Consider the following 16,850-nt stretch of genomic DNA (forward strand, 5'->3'; position numbering starts at 1 on the left):
AAAAAGACATAGCACTGGCAAATAAACATATCAACTCAAGGAAATCTTGCCTGAATTGTTTTTGGGAGGAAGAAAAATAGCTTTTGCTTGGCTAGTGCAAAAACATTTTCAATTATAGCATTTCCATTACTGATGCTTCAGTGCCTCGGTCATGATATGGCATCATCCTGTATAAAAATCCTGCTTTTGACAATGACTCTCTCAAAAAGCCTCAGTCTCACCTCTCAGTTGTAAATATTTCTGCAGTAGAATTCTGGTATTTAGCTGTGCAACTCTGGCTAATAGTGAGAGCAGAATGAATTCCTTATTGTATGTACTATTTTTATAAGTTCACGTTTGGGAGGGGTGAATTGTGAATTACCGATGATTCAGTCCTGACTTCCTTCCAAAATTTGTTTCTAAACAGTCCCCTGACCACACAAAAGCTTATTAGAGGTTTATGGGTCAAATATACCTCTCTTTTAAAGAACTCTTAAGTCCATTGGAGTTCTGTCAGGACTGTATATGATCTAGTCTTTATTATCTTCTATTTCTTTCCATTGTTATGAAATTTTTGAATTTTCAGTATTCTTAGACTAGCAAGAATCATGCTGAGTAGGAGCTGAAGATACTTAGTATATTTTAGGTTTGAGTAAACTTTTTCAGTAAAACACTTTATTCTACAGAACTATGAGCCTGTCTTCAGGAAGGTGTTTCATCTGCAGACAATATCTGTCTGATCAGTACAAAAAGTATTTTCTTATTCTTTTGCATATTTTCATACATAACACTGTATCAGTTTCGCAAAAAAGTATTATACATCCTAAAGAAACAAACTGCTGAATTCTTAGAAATGCTGAACATCTGTGCCTTTTTTTAATTTAAAAGCTATTTTCATAATTTCTGAATTCCTGAAAGGTACATTATGAGGATTTCAAAACATGCCAATATTAAAGACAAAACTTTAACATCCTGTGAGCAAAAGAAGAGGTGACAGCAGAGCTTTAACAGAAAGTAAGTGAATCCTTTTACTATAGCAAAATACTTTTTCTCACCTGCCTGGTTCCAAAGAATGTTTTACTGCAAATATTTTTTCAGATAAATAGCCCAGTTCTTCTCTATATTGTCTTTTTTTGCGCTATGGGATACCACATTCAAACCTGAAAGGCTGACTGCTGCTTTTAAGCAAGACAAAATGAAACGCTTTTATTACAGTGTTGTATTTCCAAAATAGCAAAAGCAATCTCTTTGCAGTCAAACAAAGAATTATTTTGATGGAAAGTCTAATTCTTCTGTCAGTTTCAAATAAAAACAATAGCTTTTTCAACAGGCAAAACCTAATTTTTTACAGAAATATTCTACAAAAGAAACAAACACATGTGTACCGAAACACTTAAAAATTAAAATCCTAAATTCATCATTTGTAGACTGAAATCTGTCCCTTTGACCTCCATGGGTGAGCTGCACAACTAAGGCATTTTCTTTTTGCAAGGAGACAAAAGTATATCCCCAAGAATGGTTTGGAAAAGGGGCACTTTTTAAAGTGGTTGCTGCTTGTGTGAAGAGTTAACACCTATGGCAGTACAAGGTCAGCCCAAAAGTCCAGCCTGCCCATAGTCAGTCAAGACAAGAAGGGACAAGAAGGGTTAGTCTAAAGAGATAGAAAGTGCTTCATTGCTGTGAAATCCCAGAAGGGCATCTTGGGCTGATGTTACAGCTGAAAGACAATAGAACCCTGGAGCATGAAAGGCACAATAGGAACAAGCAAAAGCAACTAAGAAGGCTAAGTGCCTAACCAAGAAAACCTCTTTTTCTACCGAAAAAGCTCCTACAAAGGCAGCACCTGAGCAGCAGATTGTGATTTCTGTGTTGATGGAGGGTGTTAATTTGCCAGACCCTTGACTTTGTTGAGTATGTTGCTGACTTTCAGAAGGAAATAATGGTCAACAGCAGATTCCTGGGGAGGGGTGTAAGAACAGGGCTGGAAAATAGGCACATCTCCTTGACGTGCTGTCTGTTTCTGAGCTGTAGGTGGTATTTTTCTATTTAAAAATGCGGGACTAATCTTCCCTACATGGATTTATCCAGCCACTTCTGGAACCTCTCTACAGCATTTCCGATTTGCAATTTTCTATGGCAAATGCTCCTTCAGTTTAAGCACGTCTTTGGTGAAAAAAATAGTTTGTTGCCTGCAGCTTCTTTTGAAGCTCCCTACCTCTTGTGCTACAGCAGACAGCAAACAGGCAGAAACTCTCCAGTGTCTCTGTGCCACTTGCTGCTTCCCCATGTTGTCTCTTTTCTAGCCTTTTCAGGTGTTCATTATACAGGGCCTTGCTCTGGAGAGCATTGAACTTGCTGATTTCCCACCAGCTTCAGGAGGACCTTAAAGTATTCAGCACATTAGAGAAGGTGGTTGGCATTTCATCAGATTTAGCTCCTAGCAGGGGGGGCCTTGGAATTAGCAGAGGTTTTATGCTAGTCACAGCATAAGTAGTTTACTCAATTATTGGTTTTGTACCAAATTTGATTTGGTTTGAGTACACATCCTGCCAAGTTTTGAGCTGAAACTTGACTGTGAGTAGATTGAGGAGTATTTGTTTGGCTTGCAGGCTTTAATTCTTATTGTTTTGGTTTTTGGTTGTTTGTTGTTTTTTTTTTCCACAACTGGAACTTGAAGGTATAGGTCACCTCTCTGCACCTCTGAGCGAGCTGTTAATTTTTTGCCTGCAAGCTGTAGCATCTCATATATGCAGGTAATTTTAGTGATAGATCAGTATATGCACTGCACCTCTCATATCAACAGAAATGGGTTTCGGTCAGAATTCAAGCTTCAAGGGGGGATTTAAATTATGTTCAGGGCTAACTTAAGTGCTTTATGCTTTTAAACTGACCTGAACCCAGTGCTGAATCTGATCAGCCTTCAGCTTTGGTATGTATGGGAGCTGGGACATGTACTAGATTTGTAAAAACATTTATGGTGGAGTGCCAGATACGGCCATAAAATCATTTCTTTCTCCTTTCTTAGGCAGACAGAAATAACAGGGAAAGTCAAATGAGTGGCATGTCATTTGCCTCAGGCCAGCAAAAGTTTAGCACTTTGTGCTGGCTCCCAGACTGCCATGTGCTAAGCATCAGCTGTGTACTGGAGACTGCACTTTGTCCTCCAGGTTCTGGGACTCACTTTGAACCTTGTTCTTTTGGTTTCATTTCATTTCTTCTCCCCTCTCCTTCTCATCGCATTTCTAACTCTCAATCCTTTTTCCACACCGAGACTGGTTGTGATGGAAAGTAACTTCTCAGTGTAGTGTGTCACTCACTTGACACTGATAACTTAATGTGCCACATCTGCCCTCAACTGGGGCCTGAATTTTCCTATTTTGTAAGGTATTTGGTTTTGTTAAGCTCCCTCCCCCTTTATTCCTCCCCAGTGATAGCAGAGCAAGCTGCAGCTTGAGCATGGCTCACAGCCTGTTGCAAGGCTGGGCAGAGCAAACGGAGCAGCTGTTTTCTCATATCACCTGCGGAAACAAGGGCAGTGTGTTTCAAGCTGCAGTTGTTGAGCAGAAGCCATGATTCCTCCTGTAGGCACTGAGCTGAAACTCCATGTCACATTGCTGCTCTGAGGTTATCCTTCGGTGTGGGGAAGTCACCTTTTAGAAAGGCATGGGAAGCATAAATCGTAAGTGAAGAAGAGACTGAGCGCATCAGTACAGGCTGCTTTTTAGGTCACCTTGATGTGACACTTCCATGATAAGTGGTGTCGTGACCCTTTCTAGGCATGCTGAAGTTCATTCATAAGTCCCATCTGTGGTGCGCAGCCAGAGGTTTCATGAGTTTGGAGAAAACAGAAGCAGAAGCCTTCTCCCCCAACACACCTGTGATCACAACTGCAGACCTAAAATATGCTGTCTGCTCTCGACATCTCTGCTTGCTTCTGGGCTGGAGAGAATGAAGCTAGGAGAAGAGTGTCAGCAGATTCATCAGTGTGATGTTGCTTTTCCCCACAGACATTTGTTTCTTCAAGCAAAATAATTTCTGTGGAGTGGAAGAAGTTGGGCTGTGACCTTCCCTTGCTCTGTTCTTGAGGACAGTAAAGCTCCTGCCAGGCTTTCATCCACTGGAAAATGGGATAATTGTGCTTTCTTCCATCTATCTGCACACGTTGTGGCAGCTGTCATCATTTGTATCTCTGCTTTTCTGGCTGTTGACTAGGGTTCCTATGGGTCACAGTAATACAAACAATACTTGTCAATAGAAACAATGCCACTTGTCATTTGATCAAATATTTGCATTTAGTTATTATCTAATAAAGTTTGAGCTCTGCAGTGTTAACGTTGTCATGCTCACTAGCTTGAAATTAGTTTTAGAACATAAGTGAGCAGGAAGCCAAAACAGCCATGGTGCTTTCTGTCTCCAGGATTAGAGATCACGTCTGCTTTGTGATCCTCTTGCTTGTTTTTTATTGTTAATGCAAAGCACAGTTTAAGCAAGGAACCTCTTACCAATCTGGTGTTTAAATCTTTACTGTTCAGCGTTACGTAGGCTTTAAAACTTGATCTGCTTTGCAAACTGTTAAAGGTTACTGTCTTCCAAATCAAAGCATTAGAACTTCTCATCCTGCTATCAAAAGTTTCAGAGGGGATTTCAAATGCTGTGTAGTACATATTTATAGTGTTTATTTTCATTTTCATGAGAGTCTGTTCTGATATTAATGAGATGAAAAAAAACCTATTTGTACAATGTAAGCCCCCTGGATACAGTGCTTTCTGAACAAGTTTCATTAGAAAGATATGAATTAGATGTTCCGAGCGTGTTTTCCAGGAATGAAACAGCTGTTGCTCTTTCCTACTCTTCTAAACTAAAGCTCATTTTTGGAGGAACTGGACAAACGTTTTGTTTTGTCTCAGAGCAGTGACACTTGCCAAGTTGTTTTTGGATCCCAAATGAAGTAAAGACTTGCAAGAGTCTCACCCTCTCCTGCCTGTAGTCAAAGTAAGCCTCTTGCACCTGGAGAAACAGCGCTTCCCCCCCCCCCAGCACACGTTGCCATTAAAACTTCCAGTACAAAAACAGGGGAGAAAGCATGGATAAGAGGAAGAGTCAAAGACTCAGAAAAAATATTGTGCTATTGTTCACCAAAGAGTGTCCTTCAGGCTGGATAGCAAAGCTTATTGATTTCTAATTTAGATTTCACTTGCTATTAGATTCACCCTGAGGTATAGCTTGAAGCTATATTGACTAATTTTTCATACTCCTTGCTTGATGGATTGCCCCCTGTGACCTAGCTGATTTTTCCAGGAGAAAAAACTTCCGGATGCGCTTTATCCTTAGCAGTGATGTAACTTGCTACGTGGATGGGCTCAGGCACAGACTAGGCACCATCCACTCAGCCTGTCCTGGTGGGGTGTCACCTCACTGGCTTTGGGCAGACTTAGGCAGCCCAAAGGGCTACAATGTTGTCTTCTCCAAAGACACAACAGACCTGTCAGCAGTTGAGTGACAAAGGAAATGTTGATAAAAGGTGCCCCAGATCTCAGGAGTGCTCTGGGCTTCAGAGAGCCCTTCATAGTCTATCTCTGAGCTGCAATGTGGAAATCACACTGGTAAATACAATAAGGGTTCAAGCTGTGTTTGTGTTAATGAATTAAGAGTCAGCTGTGCCATGCAATCTCCCTGCTGGATGCTCAGCCTGTGGCAAACACAGGCTTGTTTCAATATGATATAACCAGCACTGGAAGTTGTGTAAAATTTATTAAATGTCATCTTTGCTGTATTTTAAGACTATAAAAATGGCTAGTTACTAAATCTCCTCTAATGGACAATAAATTTTTACCCTGTTGGAATTTAATGGTGTGTCTAAGCTTTAGATGCAGCAAAGGAGGACAGTTCTGGCTTAAGGAAATCAAATCGGACATATTTCAAAAAGTAGAAAATGAGAATGTGGAAGGAAGCTGAAGGGCTCTCTGGGAATTCGACAACATGAAGTGACTGCTGCTGGGCACTGTGATACAGTTAAAGATGTAGAAGCTGCAGGAACACAGCTTCATGTTCCTTGTGAATGGCTGGAGATCTCAAAGCAGAAGCCTGTAGAGAGTCTAACGAGGCTCTAAGCAGCTTCACAGGCACACAGTTATCATCTTTCATTTGTGGATCTTCTATCATAAGAAAACAAGTAAGATGGGATATTTCTGCAATACAAATATAGCCGTGGCCAAGAGGGCACCCACAAATGAATGTATGAATAAGATACCTAGACTGCTGCTTCTAAGGATAATCAGAAAATAGTTGGAAGCAGTAATAAATGTTTTTAGGATGGACAATAAAGACTGATAGTGGAGGACGCCATGACCTGAAGTATGAACAAATATGTCCTTTAAAATTGTGTTCCAAGTTGTATTTTTCTCCTGTGAGCCCGCTCAAATCCCCACAGAAGATTAATTTCACAGTTAATTTCCTCGAGTATAAATCAATGTAGCCAGGGTACTTTGGATTCTGTAAGAGATGCAAAGCTCACAGTGAGTTGGAGATCCATAGAAATTGTTCCTGACAATCAGTATTGCTTAATGAACTGTTTCTGGGACACAGCAGAGAAGCAAATGAACACAGGATTTGGAATGTTTGCTTCTCTTACCCATTTTCATAAAGGGTGGATTTTTAATGCCTTAGCTTCTTAAAACGTGTCCTAGAGAACGTTCATCCAAGTCCTTGTCTCCACTAAACTGTGGGAAGAGGAACGGATCTGTCCTGCTCAAGTGCAGTGAAAAGAAGAAATGAAGTTGAGTGTGGTCACCAGCAAGCTGATGCCGTAACCCAGAGTAATGATTCTCTGCCAAGTCTCTCAGCTGAGTGATAATGTATTGTAAGTGGTTGTATGGTACCTGATTGACATGACCATGGAGACTTGACTTTTCTCCTTTGCTGAGGGTATGTCCCCAGCCAGGAAGGCCCTTATCTCAGAAGTATTCAGGACTGAAGTCTGACCATTAGGAACCTGAGAACTGGAGGATATCAGACACTTCTTTCTCCTCTAATACCTTATTCCTGCCACAAAAGTCCACCTTGCTGTAAATTTGGCTTTGCATTGGTATTTTTCTCCCTTCTCCTTTCCATGTGATTGAACTTTCTGAGCTGGCAGGACCTAACTGCACATTTCTGACACCTCTGAGCAGTTTTCTGGCAGCTTCTAAAATGTGACAAAAGGGCATATAATCTTCTCATATGATAGTATCCTGTTCTTTCACTCACATTGTTGTCTTAAAAATAAGCCATTTTAATTTTGGACCAAAGCTATGTTAAAACTATAAGGCTGTGTTCCAGTGTCGTAGCACCTTTTTCACCAAATGCTGCTGAAAGCATCGCTTTTTTTTCTTAGAACTCAATAAAAAGAGCTAGAATGTTCTTTTCTGCAGGCGATGTTCGTAAAAGTCTCTTGTCAAATTTCTCACTACCTAACAAACAATCAACCTCCTCCTTTCTGCCTGAGCAATGGTATTGCAGGTCCATTTTCAGTAGCTGTAGCTGAGGTCAGACATGAAAATTTTACCTGGACCCTCATGCCATGGGGTTTGTGGTCTGGCTGAGATAGGAACAGATGACAACTCAAAGAGAAAGATTCTTGGCAAATAAATAACACATGGAAAGCAATTAAGTCATAAGCTGAAAAAGGAAAATAAGCTCAGCATGTGTAATATATACAGATACTTTACTGCACTAGCTCAGTTTTGATTATATGTGGCTGAAGTTCTCTGGTAATGCATGTTTTCTACAGCACAATTTTATCTTTAATTAGAAAATTCTTTTATTCAGACTGAATTTCTCTTACCTTGCATTACTTGTAATAAGCAGCTGGAGCAAAATACTTAAAGGTAAAACCATCATCTTGTCGTCTTATTTTTGTTTCACGTCGCTTCTAAAAACTCACTGTGTTTTCAGAGTCTGTCACTGCCCTATTGTCAGAAGTACTGCTGTCTGCTTTCAGTGAGTTACACACCGTCCTCACTACAGATGTTATTTTTTGGCATTATTGTCAACATACTCAGTTATGTAGCTTTAGACTGCAAATCGTTAGGTTTTTCTCTTCCTTTTTCTCATGACATACATCCATGAATTCCAGCCCCTCCTGTCTGGGATAACATTGCAATTGCAAAACCTTAGCCAAGGCTAAAGCTGCTCTTTTCCCTTCCCACAGGACTCGACTTCAGCTTCCCACATGGAACTGACTGAAAAAATTCTGCCAGAAAATATAGTTTGACAAAATCCCTGAACTTTTGACTGAAAGAAATATGTGAAAAATATCTACTTTCCAGTGGAAAACACAGATTTCTACTGGAAATCAAAAAGTTGGTTGAAAACTTGAGTCAGAAGTGTCCCAGGATCACCATGTCCTCCTGGCGAGTAACATGCAGTGTGGGAGATGCAATGTGTCCAGGGAGCTGTTTGTGTCAAAATAATAAGGTCCTTGAACTAAAAATCCCATTAAGTAATGTAGCAACACTTCCGAATACAGTCTGGGAAACATTTTTGGCCAAAATATGCCTGAATTTGGGGGTGAAGGGGGGAGACTTGAAGGAGAGGAGAAAAACAATTTGGAAAAAATTCTGTGGTAGATTTTTAGATTTTCATCTATAGGCATTGAGGGAAAGAACAAAGAAACACACACCCCGCACCCCCGCATCACACCACACAGCCAGCCAGCCACCCACCCAAGAGACAGAGAGACAGACACACCCACACACCCCCACCCACACACACACTCCCACACCCAAAACACACACACCCACCCACACCCCCACATCCACCCCCCGCCACCAGCACCACTCCCTATTTTCTGGCCATTTCTATTACTCTTTTACATGGTAATTCTTTTTCCTAAAGCAGTTTAAATGAGGGAAACTTGGCTACAGTCATTTTTTCTGTGGTGAAAACTCAACTCTGTAATAAACGTAAAGAAGGCTGGCTTATTTCTGATGAGGCTGTCACAACGGTGCTCCTTTATGTATTCTGAGGCCGTGTGAATGCACTCAAAAGCAGATGATGCTACAAACTGCTGAAAAAAACCCCCATGTATCGTATGTATACGTAGTTTGAAATCTGATGGACTTTAAATGAAAAATTCTTGCTATTATATTTGTGAGTCAGAAAAGAACAGATATAAAGAGCAACATAAAGAAGTACTTAATCAGCAAAGGGAATTTTGTTGGTTCTGAGTGCTTTGAAGTAAGTTTGATGTGAAGATTAGTTGTGTTTTCTTCCAGTTGGTCTCAGCATTTCATTTCTCAGTGTATAGCCTGTGCAGGATGAAAGTGCAAGTGCAAAGGACGAGTTCAGTAAGTGCTGGAAGTCTCTGGAAGCGGTTGGAAAGCACATGTGCATGGTAGAAGTGGGCTTTTACAGTCACTTCATCCCAAGCAGCACTGGCAGGCACGGTGCATTTCCCACTCTGATTTTCTTAATTGGTTTTACCCATAAATTTATGCAGGTATCTCTATAACTAATTTCTTTGTAAGACAAAGCAGGAAATAAAATTAATAAAAAATATTATTTCCCACAGTAGATTAGCATTTGAAATATGAAATACTTCTTTTTTTACAGTAATGCACTATTTCTGAGAGAACCACATTTCTTAGGGTTAAAACCATAATAATTTTATTCACTAGTGCTAATGTATAAGGTCTTTATACTTCCAACTGATAGATCGTGTAATTGATGGATTTTTTAAATTTATAACTTAGAGTATAACTTGTGTGTGCCCGCCTTTATGATTCTGGACAGGAATGAAAATCATGGTTTCCACCTGACAGCCAATCAGTCAAAAATAAAATAGTTTCAGGATAAACACTGCAAGGATAAAGGGTTTTGATCTGGAAGATAGACAAATGCCTAACTTACCTTCCAGTTACTTCTGGGAATAGCCATGAGAGGAACTTTTCTCCTGGAGAATATCAGCTCCTCTTCTTGTTGTAGTGCAAAAGTGGAATTGGCAGATGTTTTTAGACATTCAAAAAATTACATGGTACTAGAATTAGAGGAAAGTTTTGAGGCAGGTTCCAGAACTGATCTTTTACATGAGCTAAACATTGTGTCCTTCTTCTCGTCTCTGTTAAGTTTAGGCACACAGTGCAGCCATTTGCAGATAACAAAAGTGGAGCATGTCATAATGTTTTACAGATTTTTAGAGGATACGGCGTAATGCACATTTTTTGGTATCAATCTTCAGTTACTTTTGCAGTCATGAGCGTAATATGTCCATGCAGAAAGGTCTACAGTTCCTGAGCCTGCCTAAATTTGCTTTAGCTTATGGTACTTCAGATTACACAAGACATAAAACATTTCTGTAACACATTTACAGAGCTGTATTTAAGACACTGGTCTCAAAAAGCCCTTATCTCATCTTTGACTGGTGTCTGGGAGTAGTAATACAGACCAGAGAATCTATTCAGATTATTTTACTTTTTCTGTTTTCATCTTCTCTTCCAGCTTACTTTCTCCACATGCTGTAGCACCATGAGAACTGCAGTTGCAAGATAAATTAGGGCAATGCATGCACTGATCTCAGGCTAGCAACATGGATAGAGAATACCCATATGTTGAAACTGTCAGGGAAGGAGTACTCAGGGATGTTTGGTAACACACTGACTGACACCTTTGGAGAGAGATGATGTGGCCTGGTTACAATATACCATCTCTGTCCTGTAACAGGTAACGAACGCATCAAGGCAGCTCTCTTTACTGATGAGAGTGCAGATAGCACTAAAATGCCGTGTAAGATGTAACGGCGTTTCTCTTATTTTGTATTGTAATGATGATGGTTTCATCCAAATTTCAAACTCTTTCAGAAACTCCCAGAGCACAAAGTTCAAGTGAAAGGAAAGATTGCTTATAAATATCTTCCTTTTTTGGGGAATTTGTTACAGACAGAGCAGACAGTTTTGTTTAAATAAATTCTACGGCTACTAGAACTCAGGATCCATGAGAACTTTTGGAACAAATGATTTTATTGTTACAACTTGCAATCTGTCACCTTATCCGGAAGTGTAGTACTTGGAAAACTGTATGTTCTGGTGGATCTTTTGTGCAAGAACAGTAACACAGTGTCACCCCAGCCTTTTCTTTGCAGACTTTTTAGATACTGTGAGTAGCGCTGGCCTTTAGTCTGTAGACTGACAGAAAACAGGAGAAAGTTTTGCACAACAGTGATGATTTATAACTTAGTTTTTTAATGAGGATTTCCAAGTGCTGAATGTGCGTAAGGTCTCATGGCGAATGTCAAGTCTGTTCCATGAATTAAATCATGATAGAGAGTTCATGTTACAATGAGTTTAGAGGCAATACAGGCTCAAAGTATCCGTGCTCCTCTTTCCTCCCTCCTCAGAGTGCACTGTGGAGGGACAGTGGCCATAATTTGATGGCAGTAACAAGTAGGTGGGCATGGGAAAGAGGCAAATGCTTTGTTGGGTTACACCAAGAGTTTGATGCAGAACACTGGCCTATTAACTTGTAGCCTTGAATTCATGATATTGATATTTTTCAACCCTGCAAGAAGCAACAGGAGTGAAGGAAGCATCCTCCTGTCCCAAGAACTGCTTTTTAGGCTGAGGATAAAAGGGTTTTTCGTGAGGTCAGAGCTAAAACCAGAGAAACTGCAACAAGCCACGTCTGTGGTTCAGAAATGCTCCGTCAGTGGGCTGATGGGTACCGTTGCACTCTCTTTGGTGACAAGGCTGGCTTATATATTTCCGTGCCATCCCATCAATTGTTTATGGGGATGCACCGTTGCACTAGTGCCTGAAATGGCTGTGTGGGTGTGCCCAGCGGTGTTGCCAAGCCAACCACGAAGAGTTGTGCATAACCTGAAAATATACCTCAGGTTCTTCTTCTTTGATTCTGAGCTGGCAGCAGTTCTACCTCCAGCTTAGTTTTGGTACTCTGCGGGCTTAGTTGCTTTTCAGTAAGTAGAGATTTTCTGATAGTCCCAAGGTGTCAGGAGCTGTTGTGGCAAGTTGAACTGTGAGTTGATGACACTCTGCAAAGTCTGGAGTGTCTCCTTGGTAAAATAGGTCCTCAGACTTCTTCATGCTTTACAGTGACTTCAGTCTGGATGTTGAGTGTGGGAGCAGCCTTTATCTTCCCAAGATTCAGCAAGCTGTAGCCCACAAATATCAACCTCTTTTAAAGAGCAAATGTTAAAGCTATCATGTAGAAGTTACACACCCCTGAGGTAGCTTTCTTCAGGGGAGTTCTGATACAGAGATGTGGCCTCTACCAGAAATTAAGGGACATTACAAATTTCCACTTTTTCTGCATGAAGTGCAGGAGGCTTCTCTTGGACCTTGCCTTGTGTAACAAAGAGGAGACAAGGAGGAAGGCAGTAATTACAACTCAGAGAAGGACGGTGCTGCTAACTGTGTTTTTGTCCATATTCAGTTATCTATCAATGTAAAGAATGAAGCACATGCAGTAGATGTGAGTCAAGTAGCAACACATATTCCTGGAAAGCACTACAGTGACAATGACAAGAGCAGTACATGAACTAGTGCAGACAAGCAGTTACTGCTGAGGGCAGGAGGGACGACTCCTAGTATCATCCCAGATCTAGAGGAAGACTGGCAGGATTTCTAACGCAGGTGGGTGGGACATTACAGTCGTATTGCTGAACTTAACAAATGTTGTCCACGGAAAGCCAGCTGATTGGGGGTGTTGTGGCTGTATTGGAACAGGGGTGGCTTGGGATAGAGTTGTTATAGCAGAAAGCTGTAAGACTGTGAAAATAGATATTCCATACTGAAAAATGCTAATGTTAAGAAAACAATAATTAAAAAAAAATTCAGTGGGAATGTCTGAAGCCAGGTTCTGTAGTAGCCAGTGTTTGCTGCTCATTAAACAACCTTTACTGACATCTGTGTGTGTGCATGTGCAGTATGAAATATGATGAATTTTTGTTTTTTCTCCTGCTCCATGCAGCTTGGATGGAGAGCTGAATTTTAGCATGCAAACATTGCTGGGGGAGCTTGGGAAATGAGGTTGCTACTAATATACTTCATTTTTCATATGATTGCCTGGCCTTTCTTCTTACAGATGCAACTTTGACACAATAGCTCAGTGACTAATCAGCCTGCCCTATAAAATCAGGGTCTGCAGTGAAGAAGCTGGTTCCAGCTGGGTCAAAAAACACAACAGGAAAGGAAGGTCAAATAGCCGAGACTTTCAGAATATCCAGGGAAGATCGAATCTTGTGGAATGAAAAGGAATTGGCAAAGATTTGTGACGGTGCTTTGATTCCTTGAGCAGCAGGAGGAAAACCACATCTACCGATTTCCTGGTCCAGCCTCTGTATAGGCATTCCTCCTCTATAGATTTATGTTTGCCCGACATCTTTATCCAATCTGAACATGGGATTTATTGCTTTCATAGTGTGTTTCAGCTCCTGTATCAAAAGCAGCCTTGATTTATAATTTAAAAAAAAACCTGAGCATTTTTTGATTTCATCTTTAAGAATCAGAAGGCTTGATTTCTTTTTTCTTGAAAATGAAAGAAAAAACATGCAAGCAGTAACTGTAATTCCAGATGAGCAAACATATGTGACTTTGAGTCTTGAACCTGTGAAACTTTATGGGTGTAACCAAAGCTTCAAACCTAGGCCAACCTAGGCTTTTAAACTTTGACTTGCACAGGAAGACTGGAAGGAAAAAGTTTCTTCTCCTAATACCTGTTGGACAAACTCTGTGAAATGACAGTGACAGTTGTTTGTACAAGTTTGCTGTGGGATGTATTGGTCTTGTGGCAATCAGAGTGGAGGCAGAAGGTATCTGGTAGAGGGGACTTCGAAGCACTTTGTGTGGAGATCTCCCTGACCTGCCTTTGGGCTCCTAGTACATAGAGCCCATGGTTGCTTATTTTTTAAGAATGCTTTTCCTCCATTCGTATGATTTCCCTCTTGTCCTTTACCCTCATACTGGCTTTCCCAACTGTCCAGGGAAACTATAAGACCTTAGAGTGTTTCAAAAGGTTTTTTAAATTGGTCTGTCCTTGTAAGTTTGAATACAGCAGCTGCAGGAACACAGTGCTGCTGCATTTTTTTCTGCCCCAGGGCAAGTTAAGAAGGCTGCACTGGCCACAGCAAGAAAGTGAAGAGGAAACAAAGCCATAAGAGTGGGATACCTGAATCTCCTGTCACATCCCCAGTGTGGGCTGGGATGTCAGTAGATCACTTGCTTTAGATTTAGTATTGCTCTGTATATGTTGAAGTGGAAGCACTATACAATGTTTTGCAATATTAGCAATCCCTGCAAAAATGCTGCAACACGAGGGACCAAGGCTGTGCCCAGTTGCATGTGTCTCTTAGATCATGGCAGAGGGAGGTGCAAACTAATCCTGTGTAGTCCAGATGGATATCTAGGGCCCTGTAGCTCAGTCAAAGCTGGGAGGTTGATACAGAAGTTATAGCATGAGAAATGCTACAGCCTTTGTTATGCAGCTCTATTGTATGATCACAATAGCTTGCTGTAGTTCATGAAAAGCTACTTATTTCTTCCACTGGAAGCCTGGGAGCCAGGTGGGTTTGTAGTCTGAGTCAAGGGTGGACCACACGGTCCAGCCCATCTAATGGGTTGTGTAATCTGACTGTGGAATTGCAGCTAGGAGCAGAATTACACTTTGCACTTACGAAATAGCTTCTATTCAAGGCTTGTTTTCTGGGGAATGGATGCAAAACACCAGAAGAACAAGATGCAACTCTTTCTAGTGCATCATGTTTGACAAATTAGCTTTTGACCTTTCAATGGCTTTGTACAAATATGGGAGCCTCTGCCTCCGTATACAGGATTTCAGGTTATTAGGAAGAAGGTATTTTTTCTGTTCCCCTTTGGACTGCTATGCCTTTGTGAGGTACAGAGCAACCCTGATGTATGCAGCAAAATAAATGCTGAAAACCTGTTGTTTTCATATTTCTGCAGTGTAATGATTGGTTTATAAGAAAAGCTCAGGGATGATGATATGAAAAGAGTCTATTTTATTTTTGACTTCCAGTACTGGACAGTAGAGATTAACTCTTTTGTGCTTATTTTCAGACTGGATATTTCCATCTGCCCCATGGAGACTATTTCATTGAGCCCGTTAAAAAGCATCCACAGAAGGAGGGAACACCCCATCCCCATATTATCTATGGGGCAAATATCCTTCAAAATGCTTTAAGGAGAAGACGGGCAATCCCGATGGAAAAAGAACAAGCATGTGGATTGAATGGTACAAATATTGCTGGTTTTCTGCCTATTTGCTTTCTGCATCTTTTTAAGCAGCTTTTATTTTCCAGTGGTGTGTGCCTTTCCTTCTGCCAAGTTTTTTTTTAATTCTGTAAAAAGAGATTATGCAAAATGAGAGCATCTCAGTCAAAACACCTCAGGAGCCACGCGTCTGGGTCTGAAAACTTAAATCCCCCTTATGACTGTTGGGATATGTTTTTCACACCATTGATCCTTTCTACCCTTCACTTTTTTCTCCAGCCAGAACAGTTCAGTGAGTTTGACTTGAATTCTTGAGTAGTTCTGGGATGACAAGAATTGCAGTCATTATTATTTTTAGTAAAATATTCTCACTCCATGCAAATGCTGTCCTCAACATAAAATATCCCCCCTCAATCCATGGTTTAAATTTAGGATATCTAGATTCTCTGCGATAGTTACCAAAATATTTAAAGACTTTTATTTTGTTGTTCTGAAAGTGGAGTGCAAGGCATCAACAGCAAGGTTTTTCTTGTAGAAGCATAAGTAAAAATAACTTAAATATTTGTGCAATAACACTCAACATCGTGTCTTTTGGGAAAACAAACTAATACTCAATCCTGGAAAGTAAAAGTATATCTAGAGGGTAGGTGGCATATCCTAATTATAAAATGAGTTCCTTTATTTAGTAAAATCATTTACTTGATTGACTTCATACCAAAAATTTACAGATCTTGCATTGATTTTTAATCCTCAGATACGATGGCTGCTGAAGTTTTACTGCTGTTTAATATGAATTGATAAATTAAGAAGGGAACAACAACTCATCCCCACGATATTTCTGGTCATAGACCTGCTTTGCACGTCTTGCTTGCTGGCCAAGAGCAGTGTGAAATAATAGCTGGGGGAAACTAGAAGGCTGATGGCTAGGGGGCAGTTATCCAGTCTTCTGTGACACTGAGTAGGTGAGGATAAGGGGAAGCTGCAAGAATTAATACGAATGCTGTTCCTTATTATTTTTCATCAAATAAATATCTATCTACTGGTTAGACAAATAAACCTGACGTTGAAAAGCCATGAACATCTAATGTTGATGTCTATTTTGGCTTAAGTCTGTAATAGCTCCTGATTTTCTGTTTCTTCTGATGACTGCTGGGATCAATGAGAGGAATTAGTTTAGACTTGACTATGAAGAATGAGGAAACGTTCTTGCGTCCTGGCTTCCAGGTTTCTTTTATGCATGAAATAACATCTTTAAGCAATAATTTTAAGTATGGAGAGAAGCCAGGAGATACCAGGGATCATGCTGTGTATTTGCTTTGTGTAGCCTGCTTATTTTCTTTCTACCTCTCACTTTTTACCTCTTGTATCTTCCTTCAAAGTCCTGCAGAATGAGACAGAAGAAGACTGGCTGTACCTGGGAAAAATTGACCGTAGCTTCCCTGAGATTTAATCACTTAGACTAGCTAAGTTTGCTGTAATGGGCTTTTGAATTTAAAGTGCCTGTCTGATGTTATTCATTCTAATGTGACAGAACTATTGCTTATGGTAATAATATGTTCATGATATTCCATGCTAACAAAGGGAGTGTCTTATGAATTAACAAAGTAATATACTGTCATTTGTTTTTCTATATTTAACTGACTTGATCAGCCT

The 16,850-nt window shown here is 40.3% G+C and overlaps 1 protein-coding gene across 2 annotated transcripts in view; it reads left to right on the top strand.

Moving 5' to 3' along the window:
* The window catches only part of ADAMTS12 (ADAM metallopeptidase with thrombospondin type 1 motif 12), a 172,442-nt gene that overhangs the window by 50,997 nt on the left and 104,595 nt on the right, over positions 1-16,850 (top strand). For both annotated transcript variants that reach the window (XM_087773260.1, XM_087773261.1), the window contains exon 3: positions 15,045-15,219. In XM_087773260.1, the coding sequence (XP_087629386.1) occupies positions 15,045-15,219 (175 nt within the window). The remainder of the gene's footprint in view (positions 1-15,044; positions 15,220-16,850) is intronic.

This window comes from Nipponia nippon, unplaced genomic scaffold (assembly GCF_047370975.1).
Source record: "Nipponia nippon isolate SJK-2023a ecotype South Korea unplaced genomic scaffold, ASM4737097v1 scaffold_39, whole genome shotgun sequence".
Classification (NCBI taxonomy): Eukaryota; Metazoa; Chordata; class Aves; order Pelecaniformes; family Threskiornithidae; genus Nipponia; species Nipponia nippon.